Source organism: Cavia porcellus, unplaced genomic scaffold (assembly GCF_034190915.1).
Source record: "Cavia porcellus strain 051 isolate PalLab524CR breed Dunkin Hartley unplaced genomic scaffold, mCavPor4.1 scaffold_19, whole genome shotgun sequence".
Taxonomy (NCBI): Eukaryota; Metazoa; Chordata; class Mammalia; order Rodentia; family Caviidae; genus Cavia; species Cavia porcellus.
The window spans coordinates 326,728-339,724 of NW_026947502.1; the positions used below are offsets into that span (position 1 = coordinate 326,728).

Here is a 12,997-nt window from a genome sequence, read left to right on the forward strand (position 1 = left end):
TCATCTCTAGTGCCAGAAAACGCACTGTCATGAAAACTACAGATGAATTTGTAATTGTATTCAATGGGACATTGAGATCACACAATCATGACCCATATCTTGGAGTCTGGTCAAGTCCCTCCCACACAAGCAGGAGGGTTCATGACAGTCTCCTTCGCCTGCTGCTCCTGAAGCAGGTAGGGTATGTGTGGGTATTTCTGTACTAGTCTGTGAATTAGAGGCTGGGAGAGGATTATCTGATTCAGAGTCTACATGTCAGTGAGTTTCCATGTCTAAAAATTTGATTCACTTGGCCTGACAGAGACGCACAGGGAAGAAGGATGTGTCCTCAGTCCCAAGATGAGCTGTGGACAGAGACTGGAGGTCTGAGATCTCACTAGCTTCGAACTGCTCGCCATGTGAAAGAGGGTTGTGACTATTTCTCCAAGCCACAATGTCACTCATTTAGTAGATATGTAAGTTTCCAACCAGGAAATCAGTCTGGTGTTTGAACTGGTAGAGAAATTAGTATGATTGATTCAGTGTTTTATTTTTGATAATGAGTGTACTAGAGAATATTAAACCAGCAGTTCTTGTGTAAACAATGTGATCAGATGGAAATTTCAGTTTAATAATAATTTTTCTCTTAATGAGATTGAGGTAATAAATGGTAGTGGTTTCTAGGTGTCTCTGAAAATGTTTGTAGTCTGATCGTCATGTTGAACAAGTTTTCTTGTGTTCTATACGGAATTGGTTTCCATAAAAACTTAATAGTTGAATGTTTTAATTTGTATAAAAATTAAGAGCTTAAAATTGCTTTGGACTTAAATCTGGCCTTGTTAAATTTGTCAAATGTAAAAGCTCTCAAGTCATTTTCAGTTTCCATGTCATCATGGGCCATAATCATGTGTGGTATAAAGTCTCAGAATTCCATCTGTCATACATAATGCACTTTTATCATCATTCTCCAAATACATTCTATTACATTATTTTTAAAATGTAAGAAAAAATAGCAATCTATCTAACGAAGATTATTTCATTTTCTGTAATTTAAATTTCATATCTGCAAAATTACCTTAGAAGATAAAATCAATATTATACGCAAATCGTATTTTAAATCATATTGACAGAATTTTATTGCCATCATACATGTTCATTAAACTTCAACTGGTTATAAGAGATGACTTGGGCCATCATTCATTTTAAAAATTTTTGAATATTCTTTACAGTGACTCTGCGGTATAAAGTAAAGTATTCACACTGAATGGGGATTATCAGTGTCAAATATTTCTATGTTAATCTTTCAAATATTATAAATATTTCTGTAGGAATATTTCAAATCTGTCAATATAACATATATCCAACATCACCAGCACTATGGCTCTTTGATAACACAGCACAGAAATAAGCACTAGTTCACTGAAACCTGTCTCACAGGTCAGAGTGACTCGGTAACACTTAGATAAGTTACATGGCTTCTCTGTATTAAGCATGCATTTCCTTCAGAAAAATAACTGTTAAACCATAGTATCGTGAGGCCTAAGTATTTTAGAATTTGTAACATATTAACTACATAGAACTATGCATTTAAAACCCTATATAATGAAAAAGAGCTTTCAAGAATAAAAAAATCACAAGATATATAGTGGGAACCAAATTTTAAGGAATATAAATGTTAGAATTAAGTTTATATGAAATATTTTCACTACAGCTTATCTCTCTGTGCAGAGCACTGTATTTTGAAATGTGCTTATGAATCTTGCATAGAGAAGAATAACACCTATATATCTGAAATTAGTAATCCTCTTCCTTTTCCCCATTGTCATTGGCAGCATGGGGAATCTCTCACTTCTATGTCATTCTGTCTTCCTTTACTGCATTGGATGCATGTCCAGGTCTACATATGGGGTTCTCAGGCATCTGACAGTAGCCAACTCCTTTTCCATTGTCTCCTGAGGAATCCCACAGATCCTGGCAGTGCTTAGGATGGAAGACTTTCTTACTCATGTTGGATGCAAACACATTTCTATGTTCACAGTGTTGCTAGATGTCTTTCTTGTAGCACCACTTGGCTGCTGAGTATCTTCCAGACCATGGTCATCAGCTCCCACAGCTACAGGTGGCCAGAGCTGGAAGTGGAAGACCTAAACTACTTTGGAACCTCTACCTTCATTTGCTGGATCCTGCACATGCTGATAAGCATCAGAGTTCCTATGCTTGACAGTGAGAAATAGAACAATGAAAATATCACAAACTCCATCGATTTTCAGTACTCTTCACCTGTGATTTCTAGCAAAGATGAAAACTCCATTTGTTTGGCATTGTCATTATCACATAATGTTATGATCTGGAGCAGTGGCTTCACGGTGTTCCATCTGTATAGGTACAAGCAGCGAACACACAACATTCACAGAAACAGTAGCTCATCAAGATCCTCTCCGGATACCAGAACCTCTCACAGCATGCTCATCCTGGTCTGTGCACTTGTATATTTCTATGTCCTGTCTCCCATCATGAATGCTTGGTTATCCCTTTATGACATAGCTGCTTGGTGGCTGGTTAAGCCTGCTAGATTAACCAACGATTGTTTCCCTACTGCTAGTTCATTCATTCTTATGACTCATGAGCAGTGTGTGTGCAGGTGCTAATGAAAAAGTAAATACACAACACACCTTAGGAGAGTAAGTACTTTTGATGTCTTCAGTACTATATGCATTTTTCCATGCCAAAGCACAAGACACAATTTTGAGACATTACTATGGTAGACTTAGATAGAAAGATGATAGTTAGAGATTTTTACAATCAACAGCAATTTAAAGCAATTCTAAAGGAGATAAATTTTAATATTTATGTTGCACTTGGAAGATTCTAACCTCATTAATCACTGCTTTGCTTTCTTTCTGCCTGTATATTACCATTTTCACTGTGTTTTCTTGATGACAAGGTTTTCTTTACCAGTCCCAATTAAATATTTAATGTAGTTTTATCAATGTGTTACGTGTCACACCTTATATATATGTGTGTGTGTGTATATATATATATATATATATATATATATATATATCATAGTTGTGATTTTTTTCTTTTAATAGTCTTATTACTCCTGCATTAAACTTTTGGATTTCTATCTTTTAATCATGTATATCAGATCCAGGTTTATATTTTTTGTCTTAAGTACAATCTCTTGACTGTATTATTTATATTATTCTTTTAAAAGTTCATTATCATTTGAGACAGTCATCTAAAGAATTTTTTGAAAGACTTTTTTTATTGCAATAGTTTTGGCCACAGTTTGGAGATGTAGCTTAGTGGGAGCCTCCTGATAGACCCATGAAACCCTTGGATTCAATCACCAGCACTGCAAAAACAAAGTGTAGTTCTGAGACAAACACAAAAGTTCTGGCATACAATCACTAAGTGTTAACCTATTTTACTGTGTCATGGTTAACATTCATTATCTGAACACCGTGTTGTGCAGAATTGTATGTACTTAGAAACAGGAAAACAGAAGATATATTTTGAAACCCAGTGCCATTCAAATTGGAATCAATTTATAATCATGCCAATGTATTTTGAGGACCTCAACTTACTCTTCCGTACAGAGAGAAAGGAAATAAATCTTTGTTTTGGTAATAAATATTTGCCATGGTCTGTGTATATTTTCTTGTATTTTGCATTTCCATTCCTTTTCTTTGATTTTACTTTTCCATTTAGTGAACACCTCAGTTGTGTTACATATGTTACCAGAGATATTTTCTGTACTCAAATATTCCAGACCTTGCAAATCCTTTGCACCTCCCATGTCTCCTCTTTTCTCCCCACTTTTGATATGAAGATCACATTGAAGTGTACTCATGGTATGGTTGTTTCGAAAGAGTCTTTCAAACATGAACATTTGATGGCAAAAATTACACATCACCTCCTCTAGATCCTTCCTTACCTGTGATCATTTTTATTCTTAGCCTTCCTTTCACTTGTGGTGATAGTTCATGAAATCTTCCATCATGGCAAACATTTACACAAGAAAGCGTTTCTAATCATCTACCATTCAATATTCTCAGAAATTGTGTTGTGTATGTTTCTTATCTTCAGTCAGCACCTCTGGCTTTCTCTACCCACCTTCCCCTGAAAATCTGTGTTCGCTACTCTTTTGTGTTAGATCTTCGTGTATTTTAACTCTATCTGTGGTAACACAGCATTTTTAAAGAACTGCTTTGTCAGATTTATTTTGTTTATTTTATTTTCTTTCAATCATACTGTGTTTGTTGCAAGGTTGCCTCATACTCTAAGGCTGGGTACTAATCAATTATAAAAAGGAAATGAAAATTTTTATCTTTTCTATAGTGACCACCTAGATTGCTTCCCTGTATTTGTTATGGTGAATTATATTTTAATGAAATAACAATAAATATATGTCTGTGAGACCCAAATTTTTATTCCTTTAGGTACATACCTAGAGCCTGGATTGCCACATCAAATGACAGGAACTTTTTCTTTTAATTTTAATGACAAAATTCTATAGTATTCCATAACAGAAACACTAATTTTCCCCAAAACAAGTGCTATCTGTTTCAGTCTGCTGGTTTCTCTGTGGTTTTTTGCTGAAAATTCGTAGTTTGGGAAATGCCACTTTGATTCTGTGTGTGACTGGCTAATAGAGAAGCAAAAATATTCACAAAGACTATAGATTCTGTTATGTAGTATATTCTGTAAAGTCCCCAGCATTACTGGGGAGTCCCTGTGATGTGGTTACTGCCTTTTCTGTGTTTTGTGTGCTGTTCATGGCCTGGACCGATGATGTCATAGTCATTAATCTTTACTAACATGAGTGTTTCACACATCCATGGGGACAATCTGTCACCCAAATCTGCTCCTGACTCCTGGTTCAGTAAAACTCACCTTCTCTCCCAACTTGAGCTCAATCTGCATCTTTTCTATTTTACTATGGTGGAAGAACCAAAAATTTCTTATACCTGTTTCAATTGGACACCATACATGAATTCTATTTTAAGGCTCTACCTCTTCTTACTCAAAAGTAAGGACACTGGATCTCAGGCAGGGAAACCACGAGAGAGATGGTCAGAAACCAAAATACCCAGTAAATTATTTCCTATATCTTAGCAAGACCAACAGTTCATTAGTTTACATGTTAAAAGAGATTAATAAACTTCTATTCACCATCCCATTTCAATTTGCATTGTGTACAAAATTGATCCTTTATGATATGAAACTACCACTCACAGTACACATGTCTGTATTCTACAAAAGCAAATTACATGTACTGGTCTTGATGATCTCATGCCAGTCTATTTCCCCACTCTCAGAGAAAACATTAGAAACTATTACTCCATGAAAAAAACAATTTTGAGTAATTCAATTCATTCACCTGTATCAGAACATTTTCCATGTCTTGGCAAATAAATCTGGATTGGACTCTGACTCATGGTTAAAATGTTAATTTTACTCTGTTTACTAATGTTCACAGAAGTGGCTGTGTAACCTCCGTGGAGGAGATTAAATACAAGGCCCCCATTCACAGAGCTTAGTTTGGGAAAGTGAAGTTGGAAAACCAGAGAAAACTGCTCTCAGAGGGGGCGGATGTCTGTGTCTAAATTTATAATTGGAAAATCAATATTTAATTGCACTCTTTCACATAAAATTGAATGGAGTTTATGTACTTCATGAATACATCTCACAGCCCCGAGTTTAGAAGAATAAAACTGGGAATTCCATCCTTTACAAAAAGAATAATTTAATGATTTTATGTAGTTCTTACCTCTTTCTTTCCAAACTGATAATGATACATCAATCTAGAATGGTGCTAGGTCGAGAAATTTAGTAGAAAAAAAATTTTTGTCCAAAATTTATTATAATTTCAACTTTTTGGGCAGGGGAATCCATACTAAGTAAAAGTGAGACTTAAGATCTGCACATTGAAAATGATCCTTAAATATTGTAAAGATTTGGCCAGGGAATGATTCTTAGGAAACAATTTTCTGGAATCTTCCATTGTATATTCTCCTTTCTGTGGAGAACAGAGCTGGGTCTGAAATCTGCGTCCTTCCTATGAACTCTCCAGCAAGACATGAGACTTTTTATATAAACACTAATTTTTGACTTTAAGTTAATCTGTTTGTACTTGTTGAACAAAGAACCAAGCACCAGAATATGATGAGAGCAGAGCCAAGACCCAGACAGCCAAGTAGGCAGAGATATATACAAGAGGAATCAGGGGTGAGGCTTAGGTCAAGGAGTGAGCCAGAACTGAAATATGGTATACAAAGCTCTGTTCCTATGAAAATTATTCATGAGAAGTGTAGGTTTATTTCTCTTGCTCTCAAAGAGGGAAATGGACTTCCCTGTATCCCTTGCAAACCTCTGATTTCAAAGTTTCCTGCACAAACAGTATCATGAAATTCTCCAACATCACTTCAGTACTTACCACATGAGCTTGTTCACAGGGCATTTTATGACAGATTATATTTCAGACTTATAACATTTTCCTGGCACACAGTGCATTGTAAATTGTGTTCTTCTTGGGCACAGAATCAAAGTTCAAAATTATGGTTATCAGGAAGGATCAATTTCAACAAAACGTATGTTTATAAGATGTTGTAGATTACTCTCACTCTTGATTTGGGATTCCATATTTGTGAGATGAATTTATTAAGTAAATTTTCCTCAAATTAATAAATCTTGAACTTGGATTTTAACCTACACACATTATTATTTGTGGTATTTCAACAGTGTGCAATTTACAACAATCTTGCATGAAAACCAAGTAGGAACAATGTATGTGTATATTACTAATAAAATTTCATGTTTGGTTTTCTATAGAAGTGTTACTACCATCTTGTTCGTGGATTCCTCATTTTCTTCTATTTGTTGATGTAGTAATCTATCTAGGCTACTACTCTGACCAGCATAAAATATATATTCTGTGTCCTTTATGTAATTGTTCACTTTGCAACCTCTGATACAACACCACGAATATAGATGTTATAGTAAATGCTCTTCCCTCCAAACAAAAAGGAAATCAAAGCAAAGCACAGAGATCAGGAGGCTGATGGATGATGGAAATATTCATGACATTAATGCTGCTGCTCTTGAGAAGGCCGGTTAGTAACAAGTGTTTGGCAGCATCCATGGATCAGGTCCATAGCTCAGAGGAGGAAGGAGAGAACAGATAATCCACAAGGTCAGAAATTCTGTGGTCCTGAAGAGTCTAAATAAGACAACAATCCTTAACCATCCATTCATAAAGTAATAGTTACAGCAGATTTCATTTTCCAGAAGAGTGAAGACAAAGGGCATATCCTCACTGAACAGAAAGTGATTACTGCCTCTGTCAAAAGTTATTGCATTTTTTCCATGTGCATTAAGAAGTGATCCGAGACAGTTTCACATTTACTTAAAATTGCATGAATGCACACTGCTTTCCAAGAACATTAAAAACTGGAGACTATATATATATATATCAAGTCACAAAATTTAAATGTTAATGATTGTTGACAAATATAAAATAGGACAAGAAATTTTAAATTAAGATTTCCATTGAAGTAGTTGTGATATTGATGACACAAAAATGTAAAAAAAAAATATGATATGATGGGTGATTGAAAGTATACCAATACACAAAGTGAAAGGAAAAATGAAAGCATTTTGAGATAAAGCAGAGTTAAGCTGTTGCAAGAAATGATACATACATCAAATGATCTGAGTAAAAATAGAACAAAATGCATTATACTGGTGAAGATAGCATTGAAATATGTTTTAGATAGAAATAATGAATCAGACAGAAATATCTCAATATACAAAATATAATTGTATGTAATTTAATTCTTTTTTTGTCTTTTTCATTTTTATCGGTACCAGGGATCGAACTCATGACTGCCTGCTTGCAAGGCAGGCGCTTATGCCACTGAGCTAAATCCCCAGCCCCCAATTTAATTTAATTCTAAAACAAGTTCCATTTAATATTACTATCCATGAATATTAATTATATCCATATAGCTCTACTTGTCTTATCTACATTTCTCTCTGCAGTAACATGGGCTCATAACCATCCTTTAAGTTTGTTTAACAGACTTGCACCCATAACTCAGTGTATGGAAAGCAGACAACATACAAAATGATAGTTTGATAAATCTGATCACTTCTTCGAGATGAGCCTGGTTAAGCTGCATTCCCGACTCAAGAGAATGATGGGGCTGATGGTGGGGAAACCAGCACTGATTAGGACAGTGGCATTCAACAGCCACAAAGCAGTTTTATCATTAAGAGCTAAGCAAGCGTGAAGGGTAGATGACACAGTGTAGAAGAACACGAAGGCACTAACCAAAGCAAGGATGCTTTGAGAAGCTCTGGTTTCAGCGGAAGATCTACCTGAGCTGTGTCTGTGGATATGGTGGACCTGCTGCTTGTGCCTTTGCAGAATGAAAACCATGAAACCACTGGCCCCGATCATGAGCTGTAAACACAAAATGTCATGGGATAATGTCACTGCGGCAAAAACCATGCCTGAGTCATTGTCAGGAATTATCGCTGAACAATGCTGGAAATCTATAGTTCTGGAGAAGTTTTTCTTGTTCCCTTTATCAATGATACGCTCAAGAGTTCTACTAGCTAGCAGCAAGTGCAGGACCCAGCAGAGGATGATAAAAGGGTGCATGTATTTTATGGCTTTCAGTTTCAGTTGTGAACAGATGTAGTCCCTGGGGCTGATGGTGATGGCTTGGAACACACTCAAGAGGCAGGTGGAGGTGATAGACACACCCCTGCCTACCCTGTGAAGATAGAAAAGACACTTACATCCTAGATCATCAAGGAAATGTTTCTTTTCAAAAGCTGCCTTGGACTCTGGGATCCCTCTGGAGAGAATATCTAAGGAGTTGGCCACAATCAGATGTCTGAGAAACAAATCTGTTGACCTTGGCCTGTATCCATTGAAGTATAGGAAGATATAATAACACAAGAGTGAAAAATTGCCGATAGTTCCAATGACAATCTGTATAAGAAATATCCCAAATTTCAAATCCATGAAAGCCAATTTCTTATTGTCCAAGAGTTAACATAAAGGTGCAAAACACAGGATTCTGTAAGGAAAGACAAATTTTAAGTACAGAAAATTACAGGCATTAAATTTTAAATGTTTTACTTATCAGTAGCATTCCTTGTGTATTTATTTCTCATGTGTATTTTTTATTAAGTGTTTCTGTTTGCAACATTTGGTCCATGTAACTAACCTCTTACCTTTTCAAACTCACTTAGTAAAACATGATTAATTAGGACATTTTCATTTAAACAGATATGCTAGCAAAACAGAGATCATGTCACCCGTGGTATTGCCCACAAAAACCAGATGTGGAACTGACAGGGTGATAATAATACACTTACTTCTGTGTGGAAGTATCAGATAGTCATTTTGGGACCATTTGATATTCCAAATATGTGTTTAAATTTTATATTTGATGTCTGATTAATGAATTAGTCTGATGGTGACAGCTTGCATTTTTGTGAAAACATATCTTTTATAAAACAATTAAAAATAATAATTCCAAATATTGATCAACAAGTAATTGCTTTTGATAAAATTAAATTTAGTACAAACAAAGCAACATTCAGATTCAAATGGTGAATATGCTATTTCTGTAATGCCTGCTACAAATATGAATGAGAAGGGGCAATTAATGCAAATATAAAATGAACAACATGAGACTTAAGCTGAAGGAAGGTATACGAATTTCAGTGAGTAATCTGATATGACAGGAATTAATCTCAAAGAGATAATATGTAGCCATGTGTTTTCTATTGGGAAAAATAACAGTAATAACAAATTTCTGTGAAATATTCTACATCTAAATTGTAGAAAGGGTCACTGGAATATGAAGTTTACATTCAATTTTACAGCCTGACACGATACCACAGGACTCACTTTATTCTAGAACAGTGTTATCGCCTTTCTTTTCCTGCAGTTGAAATTCATTCATTATTGTGTTAACTATTCAAAGAAGTCTCCTTCTGATCATCATAAAGTTCAATTTTCAAGCTTGAATACACTATAGATTTTTCAGAGATATCTAATTTTCATCTGAAATACATCAAAGAAAAACATAGAGAACAAGTTTACCTCTGAACTCTCTCACAGAGAAATGTGTGGCTTTTCTTCTACTAGTGTATTTCCAATGCGAGATGTGGAGACGGAAGCAGCCCTAACACTACATGAGCAGCTGGAGAGCAGAGACTCAAGTTAGTAGGACTCCACACCCATAGAGCAAAGTTGAGAATTTAACCATGGATTCTGGTTGTGAAAACAAATCATTTTGATTGTGGCACAGTTCCAAATAAAACGAGTTGTTCTCACTGAATAATTCTGTTAAAATACAGTTTTGTTTTTAGTTTAGATCAGTGATATTGCGTGTAAAATTCCTTTTCTAATGGGTTTCAATTTTGTCAAGTGGTTTACTGTCCAACCAGTGATTCAGCGACCCCAGTACTGTGCAGGTGTGTGGAGTGCTGTGTAATACACAGGACCTGTGCTCTGTCCAGGTCTGTTCAATGGTATATGTGGTTTACAGTATTAAAATGACACCAGGTAGATTTGCTATTTTTTATGCTAGAAACAACAGTACAGTATTCATTATGGGAAAAATCACTTAACAAAATACCATTTATATGTGTTAAGACTCGTTAAAGTGAAGAGAAATTTACTCTAATATTGAAAATTGCATTGCAAGTATTAATCATCAACTTCATACATGCTTCAATGTAGCTGTTCAAAAACGTTTTGTCTGAGTACTAAAGTAAACCATCAATTCACCCACCCTGTATTCATGAATAAATATTTAAAGGTTATTTAAGGTTTCTTAAATGAATTCTTGCTTTAAAAAAGTGGAAGTATACCCCAGAAAAATAAAAAGCAATATTTGTAACTAGCAAAGTACAACTGTAAAAGTTTTATGAGCATGCATTTTGATGGTAAATGGAAGACTTGGATTCCACACCAGTTAATAGATGTTTAAGAACGCAGGACCAAGTTTTCAAATGATCAACTAAAAATGTAGATGCTTTGTTATTTGGCCAGTTAAGGTCAACTGTGAATACATTTTGTATTGAAAAGCCATTTTCTTTCAGTTCATCCCACTCCCAGCCAAAAGCAGGAGTAAAAGTCACATACACACAGAGGAGCTCTCTTTCTCAGCTGCTCAGCTGAGTCTGTGCTGAATGTTTCCCCAGAAACAAACAGTATTATAACACTGTTGCAGTGCTCCTTAGAGATGAGTAATTTCAAGGAATTGTCATTAAATTTCCAGGTTCTTGAAAAAGAAAAAAATATTACTGAACAATCTAATTATATTTCCTAAGCTATTGTTTATGAAAAAATATAGAATCAATGGAGAGAAAATAAATCAGTATTAATTTTAACTCATTATGAATGCATTAACACAAATTAAATGAAAATATTAGCAGCAAGCTGAGATTATGATGTGTTCATTTAAAGAAACACATGCATAACTGAAATGAAAAGCTGTGTAAGTGCATATTAGTGTGTATCTTACACAATCAAGTTTATATGACCAAATGACAAGTTTTGTTAAAGCTCACCAACCCCTCTCAGTAGGGATGATGTGGTTTAATTTGGAATTATTTATGAGCCAAGTAGAATGTATTAGATACACATCTCTCCTTATGGGCTCCATTCATGTTACAGAAATCATTGAATCTTCTATGTCACTTTACACTGAATCAGGAATAAACTCAAAGAACTATATTTTGCAATATGATCGTAAATCAAGATTTCTGAAACATCTGTTTTTCTCATACCATTTGCTTCAACATCAGGGAAACACTCACCTCGCCACAACCTGCAGCTACAGCCATGCGCAGCCATGATACAAATATGTATTTCTGATCTGCAATAAAAAGATCTGTCATTCTGTGACCTCACTCCGCTAACACAAAACTCTGATTATAATTTCACCTCTAAGTGTCAGTGACCACAGAGACTTGGACAATTGAGAACATTTCTGGAAAACTTTTTCCACTTTTTAATTACTAAAAAACCATTTGAGTTTGTCATCAGCATCTCCCAAGAGACCTCTGAAGTGTCTGTCAAACTTGCCTACACTGGCTGACTCTAGAGCAGACAGGGTCTCAGATGGAGGCCAGAAGGAAACTGAGGTCTGACACTCCTGGGACAGTGGTGAGGTAACTCTGTGCCTTACGTGTGCTCCTCCCTAGGGGGTTCCTTCCTGCACAGCAGAATGCTTTTCTGGTCTCCTTACATGTAAGCACCACCACCTAAAGAAAAGTTACAAGCGGGGAAAGATAAATAACAAAGGAAAATCTTTCAAACTGATAAAGTAAGAGGAATCATGTGAATCCAGTGTTCTACAGATGATTTCTTTGCAAATCTAGAAAATAAAACAATGTTGAAGGAACACATACTTTCTTGATTTTATACATCACTAGATACAAGATGTGTAAATACAAAAATGAACCTTTGTTTTGGAGGTAAGAGAGGTGCAATAATGAAAGCAAAAAGACCCAACAGCTTTATTCAGTCTTTCAGAAAGGAGGCCATAGTCCTTGCTCAGCTTAGGAGTCCCACTCGCCACTTGCCAGTCATGGACACTTATGCTTTGCTGAGTAATTTCTAACTTACACTGGTTTCTTCAATATCAGTTAATAAATATAACCCAGAGGATGATGCAAATTTTTTATTTCACTACAAATAATTCCTAATTCATTTACCTCTGTTACTCAAACACTCAATGCACAAATCAAATTTTTGAAAACTTACATTCAACAGACACCACTTTTGCACAGAGTCACATCCACATACATGGTGTCACACACACACACACACACACACACAATAGATGCAAAGACATACATATGCATACACACTCATACATGTGTACAACCATATGTAGTTATATTCTATCACCTATACCTTGCACCAAAAGTATTCTCACATATACCTTGCACCAAAAATGAATCTCTAACCATGGACTTG

General features: G+C 35.4%; 1 protein-coding gene and 1 pseudogene across 1 annotated transcript; one reads left to right on the forward strand and one right to left on the reverse strand.

Annotated features, from left to right (window-relative positions):
• The first annotated feature begins 1,752 nt into the window (after positions 1-1,752).
• Cavporv1r-ps759 (vomeronasal 1 receptor cavPorV1R-ps759 pseudogene) lies at positions 1,753-2,627 on the forward strand (annotated as a pseudogene).
• Positions 2,628-8,131: 5,504 nt separating this feature from the next.
• On the reverse strand, positions 8,132-9,019 carry Cavporv1r683 (vomeronasal 1 receptor cavPorV1R683). The gene is given in 1 exon segment (NM_001167388.1): positions 8,132-9,019. A coding segment is annotated over 1 exon segment (888 nt).
• Between the last annotated feature and the right edge of the window lie 3,978 nt (positions 9,020-12,997).